The 21,780-nt window shown below is 37.2% G+C and overlaps 1 protein-coding gene across 1 annotated transcript in view; it reads right to left on the bottom strand.

Moving 5' to 3' along the window:
- The window catches only part of GABRA3 (gamma-aminobutyric acid type A receptor subunit alpha3), a 153,559-nt gene extending 132,345 nt beyond the window's left edge, over nt 1–21,214 (bottom strand). Inside the window, exon 1 of the mRNA XM_060137405.1 lies at nt 21,057–21,214. Within this exon, the coding sequence (XP_059993388.1) occupies nt 21,057–21,196 (140 nt within the window). The 5' untranslated portion in view covers nt 21,197–21,214. The remainder of the gene's footprint in view (nt 1–21,056) is intronic.
- Between the last annotated feature and the right edge of the window lie 566 nt (nt 21,215–21,780).

Raw genomic sequence — 21,780 nt, 5'->3', positions numbered from 1 at the left:
AACAACCAGCCTGAATTTTTGTGTGTATAATTAATAATAATAATTGTAAGGATGCTCAATGAGATTCAAGTGAACACAGATAGACAAATCAATGTACTCAGGAAAATAATACATGAACAAAATGAGAAACTCAACCAAGAAACAGAAATTTTTAAAAAATGAACCAAACAGAAGTTCTGAAGATGAATACAATGGATAAAATGAAAAATGCAATAGACAGCTTCAACAGTATGCTCAATCAGGCAGAAGAAAGAATCTGTGAGCTTGAAGACAGATAGTTTGATATTATCCAGTCAGAGGAGAATTAAACAAAAGAAATTAGAAATTAGAATGAAAAAAGTGCTGTATAGCTCAATATTTTGTAATAACCTAAATGGGAAAAGAACTTTAAAAAGAATAGATACAGGTATATGTATAACTGAATCACTTTGCTGTACACCCAAAACTAACACAACATTGTTAACCAGCTATACACCAATATAAAACAAAATTAAAAAAACAGAGGGGAAACAGAGACTTTACTCTTGGAGGACACACAAGGTCTTGCATGCATCGGGACGCAGGGCAAAAGCAGTGACTTCATAGGAGCCTGGGGCAGACCTACTTGCTGGTCTTCGAGGGTCTCCTGAGGAGGCAGAGGGCAACTGTGGTTTTCTTGGGACATAAAAGCTGGAGGTGAACACACCTGGGAGTACCCATCTGAAGGCTGACATCTTGCTTGGACATTAGCACCAAGACCTGGCCCAATTCAACAGCCTCTAGACTCCAGTGCTGGGACACTTTGGGTCAAACAGCCAACGGGGCAGGAACACAGTCCCATCCATCAACAGACAGGCTGCCTAAAGACTTCCTGAGCTCACAGCCATCTCTAGACACTCCCCTTGACATGGCACTGCCCACCAGAGGGCCAAGACACACCTCCACACACCAGTGGGCAGGCACCAGTCCCTCCCACCAGGAAGCCTGCAGGAACCTCTAGACCCACCTCACCCACCAGGGGGCAGACACCAGAAGCAAGAAATATACAGTCCCACAGCCTGTGGAACTGAGTTCACAAACACAGCTCAGAATCTACCTTGGGGCCAGCTGGTCCCTGGCCCGTGGGTGATGAGAGAGTACTACTGGGGCATATAGCACATCCCATACAGATGGCCACTTCTCCAAGCTGGAGAAACATAGCTAACCTTCCACATACATAAAAACACAAATAGAAGGTTTAGAAAAAGTGAGACAGCAGAGGAATATGTTGCAGATGAAGGAATAAGATAAAACCCCAAAAGAACGACTAAGTGACATGGAAGTAGCCAATTTACCAGATAAAGAATTCAAAGTAATGATCATAAAGATGATCCAAGATCCTGTGAAAATACTGGATGCACAGAGCAAGAAGTTACAAGAAGTTTTTAACAAAGAATTAGAAAAAATAAAGAACTGAACAGTTGAAGAATACAATAACTGAAATGAAAAATACGCTAGAAGGAATCAATAGTAGAATAAATGAGGCAGAAGAAGAGATACATGAGCTGGAAGACAGAGTGGTGGAAATAACTGCCATGGAACAGAATAAAGAAAAAAGAATGAAAAAAATGAGGACAGTTTAAGAGATTTCTGGGACAATGTCAAATGCAGCAATATTCACATTATAGGGATCCCAGAAAGAGTAAAGAGAGAGAAAGGACCTGAGAAGATATTTGAAAAGGGAATAGCTGAAAACATCCCTAACATGGGAAAGGAAGCAGTCACCCAAGTCCAGGAATCACAGAGAGTACCATACAGGATCAAGCAAAGGAGGAACTGGCTGAGACACATAGTAATCAAACTGACAAAAATTAAGATAAAGAGAAAATTTTAAAAGCAACAAATAACATACAAGGGAAACCCCATAAGGTTATCAGCTGATTTTTCAGCAGAAACTCTGCAGGCCAGAAAGGAGTGGCATGATATATTTTAAGTGATGAAAGGGAAAAACCTACAACCAAAAATACTCTACCCAGCAAGGCTCTCATTCAGATTCGATGGAGACATCAAAAGCTTTACAGACAAGCAAAAGCTAAAAGAATTCAGCACCACCAAACTAGCTTTACAACAAATGCTAAAGGAACTTCTGTAGGCAGAAAAGAAAAGGCCACAACTAGAAACAAGAAAATTATGAAATGGGAAAGCACACTAATAAAGGCAAACATACAATAAAGGTAGGAAATCATCCACACACAAATATGATATCTAAACCAGTAATTGTGAGAGGAGGAGAGTACAAATGCTGGATATTTCCAATACATTTGAAATTAAGAGATCAGCAATTTAAAACAAGCATGCATATATGTAGACTGTTATATCAAAACCTCATGGTAAACACAAACCAAAAATATATAATAGATATATACACAAATAAGAAACAGTAATCCAAACACAACACTAAAATAGTCAACAAATCACAAGAGAACAAAAGAGGAAAGGAAGAAAAAAGACCTACAAAAACAAATCCAAAACAATTAACAAAATAGCAGTAAGAATATACATATCAATAATTACCTAAATTTAAATGGATTAAATGCTCCAACAAAAAGACACAGACTGGCTGAATGGATACAAAAACAAGACCTGTATAAACGCTGTGTACAAGAGACCCACTTCAGACCTAGAGACACATACAGACTGAAAGTGAGGGGATGGAAAAGTATTCCATGCAAATGGAAGTCAAAAGAAAGCTGGAGGAGTAATACTTATATCAGACAAAATAGACTTTAAAGACTAAAGTCTTTAAAGAGACAAAGAAAGACAAGAGACAAAGGACACTACATAATCAAGGGATCAATCCAAGAAGAAGATGTAACAATTGTAAATATATATGCACCCAATGTCGGAGCACCTCAATATAGAAGGCAAATGTTAACAGACATAAAGGGAGAAATCGACAGTAACACAATAATACTGGGAGATTTTAACACTCCACTTACATCAATGGACAGATGATCCAGACAGGAAATCAGTAAGGAAAACAGGCCTTAAATGATGCATTAAACCATATGGACTTAATTGATATCTAGAGTGTTTCATCCAAAAGCAGCAGAATACACATTCTTTTCAAGTGCACATGGAACATTCTCCAGGATAGATCACATGCTGGCCCGAAAAGCAGCCTCAGTAAATTTAAGAAAACTGAAATCATATCAAGCATCTTTTCTAACCACAACATTATGAAGCTAGAAATCAACTACAAGAAAAAACTTCAAAAAATACAAACAGGTGGAGGTTAAACAATATGTTATGAAACAACCAATGGATCATTGAAGAAATCAAAGAGGAAATAAAAAAATACCTAGAGACAAATGAAAATGAAAACATGATGATCCAAAACTTATGGGGTGCAACAAAACAGTTCTAAGAGGGAAGTTAATAGAGATACAAGCTTACCTCTGGAAACAAGAAAAATTTCAAATGAACAACCTAACGTTACACCTGAAGCAACTAGAGAAAAAAGAATAAACAAAACTCAAAGTTAGTATAAGTAAACAAACCATAAAGATCAGAGCAGAAATAAATGAAATAGACTAAAAAACAATAGAAAAGGTCAATGAAACTAAAAGCTGGTTCTTTGAAAGGAAAAACAAAATTGATAAACCTTTAGCCAGACTTATCAAGAAAAAAAGGGAGAGGGCCCAAATCAATAAAATTATAAATGAAAAAGAAGTTACAACCAACACCACAGAAATACAAAGGACCGTAAAAGACTACTACAAGCACCTATATGCCAATAAAATGGACAACACAGAAGAAATGAACAAATTCTTAGAAAGGTACAATCTCCCAAGACTGAACCAGGAAGAAATAGAAAATGTGAACAGAACAATTACAAGTACTGAAATTGAATCTGTGATTTAAAAACTCCCAACAAACAAAAGTCCAGGACCAGATGGCTTCACAGGCAAATTCTATCAAACATTTAGAGAAGAATTAACACCTATGCTTCTGAAACTACTTCAAAAAGTTGCAGAGGAAAGAATACTTACGAACTCATTCCATGAGGCCACCATCACCCTGATACCAAAGCCAGACAAAGATATCACAAAAAAAGAAAATTACAGGCCAATATCACTGATGAACATTGATGCAAAAATCCTCAACAAAATACTAGCAAACCAAATCCAATGATACATTAAGAGGGTCATATACATGATCAAGTGGGATTTATCTCAGGGATGCAAGGATTTTTCAATATTCACAAATCAATCAGTATGATATACCACATTAACAAATCAAAGAATAAAAAACTTCTGATCATCTCAATAGATGCAGAAAAAGGTTTTGATAAAATTCAACATCTATTTATGATAACAACTCTGCAGAAAGTGGACAGAGAGGTAACATACCTTAACATAATAAAGGCCATATATGACAAACCCACAGGTAATATCATACTCAATGGTGAAAAGCTGAAAGCATTTCCTCTAAGATCAGGAGAAAGACAAGGAGGTCCACTCTCACCACTTTCATTCAACATAGTTTTGGAAGTCTTAGCCATGGAAATCAGAGAAGAAAGAGAAATAAAAGGAATACAAATTGGAAAAGAAGAAGTAAAACTGTCACTGTTTGCAGATAACAGGATACTATACATAGAAAGTCCTAAAGATGCTACAAGAAAACTACTAGAGTTCATCAATGATTTTGGTAAAGTTGCAGGGTACAAAATTAATACACAGAAATCTGTTGCATTTCTATACACTAACAATGTAAGGTCAGAAAGAGAAATTAAGGAAACAATCCCATTTACCATTGCATCAAAAAGAATAAAATACCTAGGAATAAACCTACCAAAGGAAGCAAAAGACCTGTACTCCCAAAACTATAAGATGCTGATGAAAGAAATCGAAGACAACACAGACAGATGGAAAGATAAACCATGTTCTTGGATTGGAAGAATTAATATTGTCAAAATGACTATACCACACAAGGCAATCTACAGATTCAATGCAATCCTTATCAAATTACAAATGGCATTTTTCACAGAACTGGAACAAAAAAATTTTAATTTTTATGGAAACACAAAAGACCCTGAATAGCCAAGGCACTCTTGAGAAACAAAAACGGAGCTGGAGGAATCAGGTTCCCTGACTTCAGACTATACTACAAAGCTACAGTAATCAAAACAGTATACTGGCATTTAAAACAGACATAGGTCAATGGAACACGATAGAAAGCCCAGAAATAAACTCATGCACATATGGTCAATTAATCTATGACAAAGTAGGCAGGAATATACACTGCAGAAAAGAGAGTCTCTTCAGCAAGTGGCAGGGGAACATTGGACCGCCACATGTAAATCAATGAAGTTAGACTACTCACACTATACACAAAAATAAACTCAAAATGGATTAAAGACCTAAAAATAAGACCAGATACTATAAAACTCCTAGAGGAAAACTTAGGCAGAATACTCTTTGACATAAATTGCAGCAATACCTTTTTGGATCCGTCTCCTAGAGCAATGGAAATAAAAACAGAAATAAACAAATGGGACCTAATTAAACCGGAAAGCTTTTGCACAGCAAAGGAAACCATAAACAAAACAAAAAGACAACCTACAGAATGGAAGAAAATATTTGCAAATGATATGATTGAAAGGGATTAATTTTCAACATATACAAACAGCTCATACAGCTCAATATCAAAAAAAAAAACAACCTAATCAAAAAATGGACAGAAGGTCTAAAAAGACATTTCTCCAAAGAAGACATACAGTTGGCGGAAAGGCACATAAAAAGATGCACGACACTGCTAAGTATTAGGGAAATGCAAATCAAAATATAATACACCACACCAGTATCACCTCACACCAGTCAGAATGACCAACATCAAAATATCTACAAATAATAAATGCTGGGGAGGGTGTGGAGAAAAAGGAACACTCCTACACTGTTGGTGGGAATGTAAATTGGTACAGCCACTATGGAGAACAGTATGGAGGTTCCTTAATAAACTAAAAATACAGCTACCATATTATTGATCCTACAATCCCACTCTGGGGCATATATTTGGAGAAAACCATAACTTGCAAAGATACATGCACCTCACTGTTCACTTTAGCACTATTTACAGTAGCCAAGACATGGAAGCAACCTAAGTTTTTCATCGACAGATGAATGTATAAAGAAGGTGTGAAATATATATATATATATATATATATATATACACACACACACATACATGCATATACACATACATACACACACCAATGGAATATTTCTCAGCCATGAAAAGAATGAAATAATGCCACTTGCAGCAATATGGTTGGACCAAGAGATTATACTAAGTGAAGTAAGTCAGACAGAGAAAGACAAATATAATATGATATCACTTATATGTGGAATCTAAAAAAATGATACAAATGAACTTATTTACAAAACAGAAGCAGACTCACAGACATAGAAAACAAACTTATGGTTACCAAAGGGGAAGGGGGGAGGGATAAATTAGGAGTTTGGGATTAAAATATACCTACTACTCTATATAAAATAGATAACCAACAAGGACCTACTGTATAGCATAGGGAACTATATTCAATATCTTGTAATGACCTATAATGGAAGATATTATAAAAAAGAATATATATATATAAAAAACTCAGTTATACATATAGGAGTTACTGAGCTGTATACCTGAAACTAACACATTATAAATCAACCATATTTCAATAAAAAAAATTTTAATAAAAAAGAAGTTAATCTTGAAGAAGAAGCATAAAAAAATAAAATACATTTTGTCTAATAGGAAAAAAAAATAGTTACAGCTATAATATTATGTTGATAGATACATAACATAAAAAGATGAAAAGTGAGGCATCAATATAAACTGTGGGGGCAAGTAAATGTGTAAAACTTTCTTATGCAATTGAAGTTGTTATCAGCTTAAAATAGAAGATTATAAGATACATTATGAAAGCCTCATGGTAACCACAGAGCAAAAATTAGATACACAAACAATGTAGAGAAAAGAATCAAAGCAACCCACTAAAACAATCATCAACTAACAAAGAAAGACAGCAAGAGAGGAGGAAGGAAACTAAGGAACTTCAAAACAATCAGAAATCATTATTAAAATTTAGTGATAGTAAGTCTTTATCCAATCATGTCTTTAAATATAAATGTTTTAAATTCTTCAATTAAAAGACACAAAGAAGCTAAATGGATAAAAACAACAACAACAACAAATACCAAGGCCCATCTATATGCTGCCTATAAGAGGCTCACTTAAGCCTTAAGCACACTCACAGGCTGAAAGTGAAGGGATGAAGGTATTTCAAGCAAATGGAAATGAAAAGAGAGCAGGGGTAGCCATATTTATATCAGACAAAAGATACTTTAAGTAAAAAACTGTAACAGGATACAAGAAGGTCATTATATAATGATAAAAGGGTCAATTCATCACAAGGATATAACAACTGTAAACTCATGCACACTCAATATTGTAGCACGTAAATATATTAAACAGTTATCAATGGATCTGAAGGGAAAAATAGACAGCAATGAAATAACAGTAGGGGACTTCAATACCACACTTTCAATAATTGATCCATCATTCAAATAGAAAATGAATAAGGAAATAATGGATCTGAATGATACCTTGGACCAAATAAACCAAACAGACATTTACAGAACATTCCATCCAACAGCAGCAGAATACACATTTTCTCTAGCACACACAGAACATTCTCCAGGATGGTTCATGTAATATATCATAAAACATGTCTTAGCAAATTTAAGAAGATTGAAATCATAAAAACTATGTTTTCCAACCACAGAAATATGAAACTAGAAATCAATAACAGGAGGAATGCTGGAAAACTGAAAATATGTGGAATTGAACAACATGCTCCTGAACAACAAATGGGTTAAAGAAGAAATCAACACGGAAATCAAGAAATATTTTGAAACAAATGAAAATGGAAGGACAACATATCAAAACATGTGGGATGCTGCAAAAGCAGTTCCCAGAGGGACGTGTATAGCAATAAATGCCTACATTAAGAAACAAGAAAGATCTCAAATAAGCTAGAAATAGAAGAACAAACTAAGCCGAAAGTTCACAGAAGAAAGGAATTATCAAAGATCAGAGCACAGAGCTTCCGGGAAGATGGCGGAAGAGTAAGACACGGAGATCACCTTCCTCCCCACAGATACAACAGAAATACATCTACACGTGGAACAACTTCTACAGAACACCTACTGAACACTGGCAGAAGACCTCAGACCTCCCAAAAGGCAAGAAACCCCCCCACGTACCTGGGTAGGGCAAAAGAAAAAAGAATAAACAGAGACAAAAGGATAGGGACACGGGACCTGCACCAGTGGGAGGGAGCTGTGAAGCAGGAAAGGTTTCCACACACTAGGAAGCCCCTTCGCGGGCGGAGACGGTGGGTGGCGGAGGGGGAAGCTGTGAAGCCACGGAGGAGAGCACAGCAACAGGGGTGTGGGGGGCAAAGCGGGGAGAGATTCCCACACAGAGAATCAGGGCCGACCAGCACTCACCAGCCCAAGAGGCTTGTCTGCTCACCCGCCGGGGTGGGCGGGGCTGGGAGCTGAGGCTCGGGCTTCAGTCAGAGCGCTGGGAGAGGACTGGGGTTGGCGGCTTGAACACAGCCTGCAGGGGGTTAGTGCACCATGGCTAGCTGGGAGGGAGTCCGGGGAAAAGTCTGGACCTGCCGAAGAGGCAAGAGACTTTTCCTTCCCTCTTTGTTTCCTGGTGCACGAGGAGAGGGGATTCAGAGCGCTGCTTAAAGGAGCTCCAGAGACAGGCTCGAGCCGCAGCTAAAAGCGCGAACCCCAGAGACGGGCAGGAGACACTAAGGCTGCTGCTGCTGCCACCAAAAAGCCTGTGTGCGAGCACAGGTCACTGTCCACACCCGCCTGCCGGGAGCCTGTGCAGCCTGCCACTGCCAGGGTCCCGGGATACAGGGACAACTTCCCCGGGAGAACGCACGGTGCACCTCAGGCTGGTGCAATGTCATGCTGGCCTCCGCCACCACAGGCTCATCCCGCACTTTGTGCCCCGCCCTCCCCCTGGCCTGAGTGAGCCAGAACCCCCGAATCAGCGGCTCCTTTAACCCTGTCCTGTCTGAGCGAAGAACAGTCGCCCTCCGGCGACCTACACGCAGAGGCGGGGCCAGATCCAAAGCTGAGCCCCTGGGAGCTGTGAGAACAAAGAAGAGAAAGGGAAGTGTCTCCCAGCAGCCTCAGAAACAGTGGATTAAAGCTCCACAATCAACTTGATGTACTCTGCATATGTGGAATACATGAATAGACAACGAATCATCCCAAATTGAGGAGGTGGACTTTGAGAGCAAGATTTATGATTTTTTCCCCTTTTCCTCTTTTTGTGAGTGTGTATGTGTATGCTACTGGGTGAGATTTTGTCTGTAGAGCTTTGCTTCCACCATTTGTCCTAGGGTTCTATCTGTCCATTTTTTCTTTGTTGTTGTTGTTGTTTTAAATTTTTTTTCTTCATAATTATTTTTTATTTTAATAACTTTATTTTATTTTACTTTATCTTCTTTCTTTCCTTCCTCCCCCCTCCCTCCCTCCCTCCCTCCCTCCCTCCCTTCCTTCCTTCCCTCCTTTAGACAACGAATCATCCCAAATTGAGGAGGTGGACTTTGAGAGCAAGATTTATGATTTTTTTCCCCTTTTCCTCTTTTTGTGAGTGTGTATGTGTATGCTTCTATGTGAGATTTTGCCTGTATAGCTTTGCTTCCACCATTTGTCCTAGGGTTCTATCTGTCCGTTTTTTTTTTAATTTTTTTATTTCTTTTTTTTCTTAATAATTATTTTTTTATTTTAATAACTTTATATTTTATCTTATTTTATTTTACTTTATCTTCTTTCTTTCTTTTTTCCTTCCTTCCCTCCTTCCTTCCTCCCTCCTTTCTTTCTTTCCTTTCTTTCTTTCTTTCTTTCTTTCTTTCATTCTACTTCTACTAATTCTTTCTTTCTACTTTTTCTCCCTTTTATTCTAAGCCATGTGGATGAAAGGCTCTTGGTGCTACAGCCAGGAGTCAGTGCTGTGCCTCTGAGGTGGGAGAGCCAACTTCAGGACACTGGGCCACAAGAGCTCTCCCAGCTCCAAATAATATCAAATGGTGAAAATCCCCCAGAGATCTCCATCTCAACACCAGCACCCAGCTTCACTCAATGACCAGCAAGCTACAGTGCTGGACATCCTATGCCAAAAAACTAGCAAGACAGGAACACAACCCCACCCATTAGCAGAGAGGCTGCCTAAAATCATAATAAGGCCACAGACACCCCAAAACACACCACCAAACATGGACCTGCCCACCAGAAAGACAAGATCCAGCCTCACCCACCAGAACACAGGCACTAGTCCCCTCCACCAGGAAGCCTACACAACCCACTGAACCAACCTTAGCCACTGGGGACAGACACCAAAAACAATGGGAACTACGAACCTGCAGCCTGCAAAAAGGAGACCCCAAACACAGTAAGATAAGCAAAATGAGAAGACAGAAAAACACACAACAGATGAAGGAGCAAGATAAAAATCCACCAGACCTAACAAATGAAGAGGAAATAGGCCGTCTACCTGAAAAAGAATTCAGAATAATGATAGTAAAGATGATCCAAAATCTTGGAAATAGAATAGACAAAATGCAAGAAACATTTAACAATGACCTAGAAGAACTAAAGATGAAACAAACAATGATCAACAACACAATAAATGAAATGAAAAATACTCTAGATGAGATCAATAGCAGAATTACTGAGGCAGAAGAACGGATAAGTGACCTGGAAGATAAAATACAGGAAATAACTACTGCAGAGCAGAATAAAGAAAAAAGAATGAAAAGAACTGAGGACAGTCTCAGAGACCTCTGGGACAACATTAAACGCACCAACATTCGAATTATAGGGGTTCCAGAAGAAGAGAAAAAGAAAGGAACTGAGAAAATATTTGAAGAGATTATAGTTGAAAACTTCCCTAATATGGGAAAGGAAATAGTTAATCAAGTCCAGGAAGCACAGAGAGTCCCATACAGGATAAATCCAAGGAGAAACACGCCAAGACACATATTAATCAAACTATCAAAAATTAAATACAAAGAAGAAATATTAAAAGCAGCAAGGGAAAAACAACAAATAACACACAAGGGAATCCCCATAAGGTTAACAGCTGATCTTTCAGCAGAAACTCTGCAAGCCAGAAGGGAGTGGCAGGACATATTGAAAGTGTTGAAGGAGAAAAACCTGCAACCAAGATTACTCTACCCAGCAAGGATCTCATTCAGATTTGATGGAGAAATTAAAACCTTTACAGACTAGCAAAAGCTGAGAGAGTTCAGCACCACCAAACCAGCTCTACAACAAATGCTAAAGGAACTTCTCTAGGCAAGAAACACAAGAGAAGGAAAAGACCTACAATAACGAACCCAAAACAATTAAGAAAATGAGAATAGGAACATACATATCGATAATTACCTTAAATGTAAATGGACTAAATGCTCCCACCAAAACACACAGATTAGCTTAATGGATACAAAAACAAGACCCATATATTTGCTGTCTTCAAGAGACCCACTTCAGACCTAGAGACACCTACAGACTGAAAGTAACGGGATGGAAAAAGATATTTCATGCAAATGGAAACCAAAAGAAAGCTGAAGTAGCAATTCTCATATCAGACAAAATAGACTTAAAAAAAAAAGATCAGAGCAGAAATAAATGAAATAGAGACCAGGAAAACAATAGAAAAGATCAATGAAACTAAGTGCTGGCTCTTTGAAAAGATAAACAAAATTGGCAAGGCTTTAGCCAGATTAACTAAGAAAACAAGAAAGAAGACACAAATAAATAAAACTAGAAATGAAAGAGGAGACATTACAACTGATAGCACAGAAATATAAAAAATTATGAGAGACTACAATTATATGTCAACAAACTGGATAACTGAGAAGAAATGGATAAATTCCTAGAAACATATGACCCACCAAAAAATGAATCATGAATAAACAGAAAATCTAAAGAAACCCTTAACAATTAAGGAGATTGAATCAGTAATCAGAAAACTCCCAAACACAGAAAAGCAAAGGATCAGATGGTTTCACCAGTGAATTCTACCAAACATTTAAAGAGGAATTAACACCAATCCTTCTCAAACTGTTGCAAACATCTGAAGAGGAGGGAACACTCCCAAATTTATTTTATGCAGCCAGCATTACCCTGATATCAAAGCCAAATAAGACACCACAAGAAAATAAAATTACAGACAAATATCCCTGATAAAGATGTAAAAATTCTCAACAAAATATTAGCAAACTGTTTTCAAAAGCACATTAAAAATATCATTCACCACCTCATTACAAATAGCTCAATTTCGTTTCTTTTTATGGCTGAGTAATATTCCATTGTATATATGTGCCACATCTTCTTTATCCATTCATCTGATGATGGACACTTAGGTTGTTTCCTTCTCCGGGCTATTGTAAATAGAGCTGCAATGAGCACAGCACAGGGAGATCAGCTCGGTGCTTTGTGACCACCTGGAGGGGTGGGATAGGGAGGGTGGGAGGGAGGGAGACGCAAGAGGGAAGAGATACGGGAACATATGTATATGTATAACTGATTCACTTTGTTATGAAGCAGAAACTAACACACCATTGTAAAGCAATTATACTCCAATAAAGATGTAAAAAAAAAAATCATTCACCTTGATCAAGTGAGATTTATCCCTGGGATGCAAGGATGGTTTAACACATGAAAAACAACAAATGTAATACACCACATTAATAGAATGAAAGATAAATATGATATAATCATCTCAACAGAGGCAGAAAAAGTATTTGACAAATACAACATCATTTCATGATGAAAATGTTCATCAAATTGGGTATAGAAGGAATATTCCTTAGCATAATAAAGGTCATCTATGACAAGTCCACAAATAACATCATACTCAGTGGTAATAAGTTAAAACTCTTTCCTGTAAGATCAATACAGAGATGCCCATTCTTACCATTTGTATTCAACATAATAATAAAAGTTCTAGCCAGAACAATTAGGCAAGAAAAAGAAATAAAAACACCCACATCAGAAAGGAGAAGTAAAATCATTTCTGTTTGCAGATGATATAATCTTACATGTAGAAAACCTTGAAGACTCCACTAAAAAACCGTTAGAACAAATAAATGAATTCAGTAAAGTTTTAGGATACAAAATCAAGACACAGAAATCAGTTGCATTTCTATACACTAACAATGAATTATCTGAAAGAGAAGTTAAGAAAGCAATCCCATTTACAATAGCATTGAAAATGATGAAATATTGAGGAATAAATTTAACCAAGGAGGTGAAACACCTGTACACTGTAAATTATAAGACATTGATTGAAAGAGATTAAAGAAGACACAAATAAATAAAAAGATATCTCAGGTTCCTGGATTTGAAGATTAATACTGTAAATATGTCCATACTACCCATAGTGATCTACAGATTCAATGTAATCCCAGTCAAAATTCCAAAGACATTCCTATTCACAGAAATAGGAAAAATTATTCTACAATTTGTTTCAGACCACAAAAGACCCTGAATAGCCAAAGCAATCTTGAGAAAGAAGGGCAAAGCTGGAGGTATAACAATACCTGATTTCAAGCTATATTACAAAGCTATAGTAATCAAAACAGTATGTTACTGGCATAAAAATAGGCACATAGATCAGTGGAACAAAATAAAGACCCCAGACATAAAACCTCACAAATATTCTCGACTAATTTTTGATGATGGAGCCAAGAACACACATTGGGGAAAGGACAGTCTCTTCAATAAAAGATATTGGGAAAACTGGATATCCACTTGAAAAAGAATAAAACTGAACCCCTACCTTACACCACTCACATAAAATTAACTTGAAATGGACCAAAGATTTAAATGTAATACCTGAAACTGTAAATCTCCTTGAAGAAAACATAGGGGAAAAGAGCCTTGACATTGGTCTTGGCAATAATTTCTTGGATAAGTCACCAATAGCACAGGCAACAAAAATTAAAATAAACAAGCTGGGCTACATTAAACTAAAAAGCTTCTGAACAGCTAAAGAAACAAGCAATAAATGGAAAAGAAAACCTACAGAATGGGAGGAAATACTCCCAAACCATATATCTGATTAGGAATTGATATTCATAATATATAAAGAACTCATACAACTCAATAGCAAAAGGGAAAATAATCCAATTAAAAAATGGGCAAAGGACCTGTGTAGGCATTTTCCCAAAGAAGACATACAAATGGCCATCAGGTGTGTGAAAATGTGTTCAACATCACTAATCATCAGGGAAATGCAAATCAAAACCACAATGAGACATCAACTTGCCTGCTATGATGGCTTTTTATCCAAAAGACAAGAGATAACAAATGTTGGCAAGGATGTGGAGAAATAGGAACCCTTGTGCACTCTTTGTGGGAATGTAAATTGGTATAGCTATTATGGAAAACAGTATGGTTATTACTCAAAAAGTAAATATTGTACTACTATATTATCCAGAAATTCCACTTCTCGGTATATATCTGGAGGAATTAAAATCAGTGTTGCACAGGGATATCTCCATCCCCATGTTCACTGCAGCATTATTCACAATAGCAAAGGTACGGAAACAACCTAAGTATCCACCAATGGAAAAGAAAATGTGAGATATACACATACACAAACACACACACATATACAAGAGAATATGGCATGTGTATGAGAAAGAAGTCAATCCTGCCATTTGTGACAACATGGATGGACCTTGAAGGCACTGTGCTAATTGAGATAAGTTAGAGAAGGACAAATACTGTATGATATCACTTATATGTGGAATCTAAAACAACTGAACTTGTGCAAATGATAGTAGAATGGTAGTTACCAGAGGTTAGGGTTGGTGAGGAAATGGGGAGCTGTTGTTTAAAGGTACAAACTTACAAGTAGTAGATAAACAAGTTCTGGAGCTCTAATATACAACATAGTGATTATAGTAAACAATACTATATTATAAACTTCAAGGTTACTAAGAGACTAAATCTTAACTGTTCTCAACACAAAAGAAATGATAAATATGTGACATCATAAAGGCATTAGCTAACTCTACTATAATCGTATTGCAATATATAAATGTATCAAACCAAAACATTTTTCACCTTAAACTTACACAATGTTATATGTCAATTATATCTCAATTTTAAAAAGTATTTTTAAAAATTCCTTTTCAGATCATGTATCTGCAATGTTCACAGACCTTTCATAAGTCTTCGTGGTTACCAAATAAAATCCAACTCCTTGGACTGATATTCATGGCTTTCTGTGAATCTGCAATCTATTCCCAATATACTTTTACAGGTGTACATTCCACTACTTCTCTTTCTGACCAGAAATCATAGCCATATTAGATTATTCACCATTTCCCAATACTCCCCATGTTTTCATTTTCCGAGTCCAGTCATTCCAATAAGTGGAAAGGTCTAGCTAAAAATTCAGCACTAGGGATACCAGTTATATACTGGGAAGGGAATGAGAAACACCTGGAATTCAATAACATACATTCTAATGTTTTTACAGAAGCCACTTAAAGAAAAAAGAATAAACTGATTTTTGACTAGAATATGTCCAATATATCTCAAAAAGACAACTGTCTTTTTCTTAAATGGCTTCTATAGACTGGTTATGAAACTAAAGAAGTATTAGCTTAAGACACACCCATTCGCTATGTGGTCCACCTGTTCACACTATTTGCAGAATTAAAGTAAAATAAAAACCAAGTCCTTCATACCTTCTTAGTAACTAAAAGCCACTGCTTCACAGAAACACACGAGAAGATCTGACTACTGTATCTTGTGAATGATTAAATGACAAGGTACTAACCTTAGAGATATGATTTCATATGTGAACATCAGCAGGTGTACCCTAACTTAAAATGGGTTGTATTCCAAAGTTTGCAAAGAATTAAAGGCACATTCTTCCTTTGAAACAATGCCATAAAGGGTAGCTACTTTTCCAGGCAAGGCTACACAAGTCTTTATTTCTCATAATTTATCTGAATGATTGTAATTGCCAATGCATGAGCACTATTTCAGCAACATTTCTCATTAAGTGGACTTTCATAGGCCAGCCTGAGAACCATTTATAACACTGCCTATGTGGAGAAAAGAATTATGACACAAAAGAAGGGAAACTACAGTACTAGGCATATTCTCTTCCCCACTATTATTTACTCTCTACCCCACAACCATGGCCATGACCAAAGCAATGAGCTGGTCATGGCCTCAAGTCTCTCAATCAATCCTAGTGACTAGTATCCTTACAATGGAGAGTCCTGACAGTCATCACCTTAACCAAGAGATCACATTTAGCATCAGTAATACTGAGACGACCTTGCCTCCTGACATGATACAATAGGAAGTCACAGTGTCATCTACCAAATATTCTTGATCCTGCCTTCAAATGTCCAGCTCTGCCCTGTGTTACAAATTCTACACTTCTACTTCAAAATGGAAAATGATATTTCTTATTCCTCTAGGTCCTATAAGAAAATTACACTTGCCCCATTTTAGCACAGGCTAGGCAGTCATGTGGCTGAGATATTAAGTATTCAGAGATTGAGGTATTACTATACATAAGTAGATGTTCACGTACACAAAATAAATGGACATGTGCCTAATTCATACTTAAAATTGACCAAACACATGAAAACCAATACATTGTAGCAATTAATAGCATGTACTCTGGAGCCAGACTGTCTGGGTTTCAGTCCTGGCTCTGCCACTTTTTAACTGTGTGAGCTTTGGCAAGTTACTTGACCTCTCCGTGTCTCCATATTTTATCTGTGAAACAGGAATAATAGCAGCACCTAGGTAGAAGGTCTGTTATAAGGATTATATGGATTAACCTATGTAAAGCACTTAGAATAGTGCTTGGTACATAGTAAGAGTTATTTAAACATAAGTTTTAAAGTAACAGGATAGGATATGAAAACTATAAATAAGAATAAAGTATTGAACTAAGTTTCAAAAAAATCTAATTAGAGAACAAAGGAGAGTGTTCAGTTTTAAGCAATGTCTGGAAAATCATATCATGTCAGGAGAATAGTTGAAAGTAATAAGAGTTATCCTGTAGACAAGAAAGCATGGAGTAGCTCTGAGACCTGTTATGTGGAAAAGGAAGCAAGTGCCACAGGGGCCTAAAACTGGTAGGCATTAGAGGAAGGTGGACTTCTGCTCAATATAGGAAGCACTTTCCAATCCCTAGAGCTATATGCCCATGGTAATAATGCAGTTTACTACTGGAGGGATTCAAACTGGTAGGTCAATCATAAAGCATAATGCAAGAGGGATTCTTGATCAGGGTAGGAGCTTAGGACTTAGGGCTTCTCAGGTCCCACATCTGATTCTTAAATTTTAAGATTTGGTGATTGAATGGTAAAAGTATTAATGTATTGATTCCATAATAGAGATTATATACACATAGAAGAGATTAGACTTTGCATACTTATAATTCAAGTCAAAATTAGCTTGAGACATTCCCACTCAACATGTGCCATGCCTGTCCACATTATTCACTGAGTTAAAGTAAAATAAAAACCAAGTCCTTTATGTTTCTCTAGTAACTTAGTATTTACATGTGTGGCCACAGGTGCCAGTTTATTCTGAGAAAATATATTTCACAATGAAAGCAGACACTTACAAGGACCTATGGAACATGGCACCAAGTCAGACTATGAATGTGACAAAGAGACAATGAATCAACAGTTCAACCATTTCCTCTTAAATTCACAGTATCTGCTCTCACCACTGCCAGCACTATGTAATCTTGTTGCAGAAAAAGTGGTGATATGGTGTCATGTAAATGTACAGCCTTGTGCCCAGTGTCTTTCATTTCCCCTTCCAGATATATTATACACTCTTCACCCTGTTCTCTTTCTTATAACGGTAAACTATATGAACTATATCAGCAGGGCTGCCACAGCCTCTGGCTTCAGAAGACAGAGGGAAAAAGAAGGGAAAGTCTGGGTATGTAATCTCTTGGCTCTCTCCCTGTGAAATCTCCTCCACTAAAGATCTCTTCACCTCTTAAGTAAACTTGTTTTACATGACATACCTACTGCTGGCCTTAGGTTCTTGCTGTATCTGTTGGGGGTGTATCTACACCCAGACCATACCTTTACTGTTAGGTCCTTTGCAAATGTACCCTCCTCAAATAGTCTTATTTGAAATGTCCCATCTGTATTCTTTGGGATCCTGTCTGATACACATCTCAAGTTTCAACAAATCTCAGTCAGACCTGGACAGAATATCCATTTGGCATTTACTTGCTACTGAGGTTGACCCATCATGAAATTGCTTATATTCAACCATTTTGACCCAGAGAAATGACATTTTCATAATGCTCCAACCTAACACTGTTCACACATATAGTTCTCATTTGTTAATGGTCAAACGAGGAAGCAGGAGTATAAGAAATTCCTTTATTACATGAAGCTGAAATTGTTCCCTGTAGCTTTTCTTTAAAAATATGGGACTTGGAATCAGAGACTGGTGTTCTAGACCTAGCTCTACTATTAATTTTCTGTAAAGTCTTAGAAAAATAAATTTCCTTTTCTGGAACTCAATTTCTTCATGCACAAAATGAGGAATCAGACTAGATGCTCTCTATGCATTTTCCCATGTCTGCTATTCTAAAATTTCAGAATCCCATATTCCTAACTATACTGTAAGTTCTTTGAAAACAAGGACTGTGTCCCCAAAGTATTGTTCAAAGATTCCTTACATCAGAATCATGTGGGGCACTTGATAAAAATGCAAATTTTAGGCACTATCCCCAGAGCTACTAAATCAAATTCTCCACGTGTGGAGCCTGCTTCCTTGCTTACACATACCAAACATTGAGAACCATTGCATTTAGAACATGATTAGAATATGTTAGAACAAAGTACTGGTCAATAAACCAGTACTCCTCAACAGTCTCTGCTTTTTCAAGCAGGATGTTTTGGCCTTCTCTTTAATATAATTATTGAAAGGCTTGATTATTTGATTTTCTAAGCACCAACAGGACATAAACAAACTGATGTAAACAGGAGAGGTGACAACTGACACTGAGGATGGAGACACAAAAAGAAAAATAGCAGATATAGGATAAACACAATGAATGCTCTTTATGATGATCAGAGAGTCACCAAGAAGTGGGACTATTCTGTTCAAAATCCTTGTTTAGGATTATTAGATAGCATGCAATACATTTTTAGAGAACTTTAATTCTCAGAGTTAAAATTAAAAAGCCTGGGCTTCCCTGGTGGCGCAGTGGTTGAGAGTCCGCCTGCCAATGCAGGGGACATGGGTTCATGCCCCAGTCCGGGAAGATCCCACATGCCACGGAGCGGCTGGGCCCGTGAGCCATGGCCGCTGAGCCTGCGCGTCCGGAGCCTGTGCTCCGCAACGGGAGAGGCCGCAACAGTGAGAGGCCTGCGTACCGCAAAAAAAAAAAAAAAAAAATTAAAAAGCCTTTAACATTTGAAGAGTTAAGATTCATTTATTTAGAATTTCCATCTTATTTAGAACATCTATCATGCCCAATGAAATCACATACATGAGAAGTTAATAAGACAGAATTAGTCTTTTTTTTTCCCATACTGGGATAAAGAACAAAAAGGGCCACATGGGCCATGTTTCTAAGGACATATCAGTCCAGTTGTGTAGCCCTCAGCCCCAGAGATTATTGTTGAAAATGCTGATAGAAGATGGAAAGACTCAGAGTACATTAAGATAATCAACTCTGCAAAAATAATTAGGAACAAGTCCTAATGCTTCCAAGTATATGGGACAATAGCCAAATGTAAAACAACAACAAACACTACCAAAGAATAAAATATCCTCCATAATATTGAAATATGTAGAGGCTAAGGGGGTGATTTCTAGTAATGATATTCTCTGAATGAGGTTGACTTTTAAAGTCAAAAGAAGTTCAAAATAGCTGAAGAACATAAAGTTTGGTGACAGGAGGACTAAAAATAAGGGTGACAAATGGGTGGAGGCTGGGTCATACTGGGTCTTATAAAATCATATTAAGGAGTTGGGACTTTAGGGATAATAGAAAGTCATTAAGTAACTCTAAATAGGACAGATATAATGCAACATGCATTGTGAAAGAAACACTGGCTACATACTTTAGGAAGTAAAACCAATTAGAGACTCTTGCAGTAGTCCAAGTGGAAGACAACATCGGATTAAACTAGGGTGGTAGCAGGAAAGTTGGAAAAAAGTAGATGAATCCAAGGAATGTGGGAGGAAGAAATGACAGATCTTAGGGATTGATTGAATCTGTAAAGTGAAGGGTAGAAAGCATAGCCATAAAAGCATGAAGAAACCAAATATAGAATTTACTGTTACTACTACGTCAAGATTTCTTTTACTATGCCAGTAAAACCATCCCCCAGCTACTTCAGGGTATTACCATCAGCTGAAGGGAACCATCTCACTGTAAAATGCCTGGGAGGACAATGACTGACTGAGATGAAGCTACAAAAGCCATTCATGCTCCGTATCTCCCCATGGGGTCAAATGGGAGCTACACTTCAAGTGAAATCACACCTTTGTTTTACTTTTGCTCCTTCCCTATCTCACTTCCCTTACTTCTTACAAGTTTCCCTCCTTAACAAATGAATCTACATATGCAACAGAAACAGACTCACAGAGATAGAAAACAAACTCATGGTTACCAAAGGGGAAAGGGAGGGGGAGGGATAAATTAGGAGTATGGACTTAACAGATACACACTACTATATATAAAACAGATAAGCAACAAGTATTTACTGTATATCACAGGGAACAATATTCAATATCTTGTAACAACCAATAATGGAAAATAATCTGAAAAAAAGAATATTTATATAACTGAATCAGTTTGCTCTACACCTGAAATTAACACAATATTGTAACTCAACTATTCTTCAATTAAAAAAAAAAGCTCTGGTCAAAGGCAATAATTTATCACAGTCTTCTTTTGTTCTAGGAGTTAAGAGTACTTACCCGCCAATATCGTGCTTTACAAAGTCCCCAGGTTCTTGTCGCCTTGATTCCCCTTGGCCAGTTGTTCCAGGGATAATATTAATCAGGAAGAGAACTCCAAGGCTAGTCATGTAGAACTGACTTATTTGTGTGATTATCATCTTCTTAGGCACCAACTTGGAGAGACCTGTGAGTTCCATGTTCAGGGAAAGAGGAAGGGGAAAGGAGTAGAAGACAAAGGGAAGGAGGAAAAAGTGGTGAAAAAAAATATTTTATTCAACTCTATTAGAGCCATTTAACTTCCAGAATATACAGCTACTAAATGCTTACTGTTACAGTCCTCCTTCTGCAGTTCATCAATGCCACCAAAATTCACTCCTGGCATATCCCTCTCTTGATTATACCAGAGCCTAACCAATAGAGGGTAGTATAAAGACTCTAAATCAGTAATTGGAAGACTTAGGTTACAACGCCATCTTTTTCCCTGTCTTCTTTTAACTAGGTGAGTCACAGAACTTCTCTTAGCCTCAGTTACCTCTTATAATCTGAGATCTTAAAATAATCTCTCATGTCTTCACTTTATTTTTCCCCCATCCTGTTTGATCTTTTACTATCACAAATGCCTTTTCCATGAATAACTGTATAATACTGTAGAAAATCATAGAATATTAAGACCTGGAGTCTCTTTATAGAATTTTTGGGATTGATTCTCATCTTGATACAGTTAAGCAGTTTTCCAAAATAT

This window comes from Lagenorhynchus albirostris, chromosome X, assembly GCF_949774975.1.
Source record: "Lagenorhynchus albirostris chromosome X, mLagAlb1.1, whole genome shotgun sequence".
Taxonomy (NCBI): domain Eukaryota; kingdom Metazoa; phylum Chordata; class Mammalia; order Artiodactyla; family Delphinidae; genus Lagenorhynchus; species Lagenorhynchus albirostris.
Note: the sequence above shows the minus strand (reverse complement) of the source record. Positions and strands in the feature narration are given on the sequence as shown.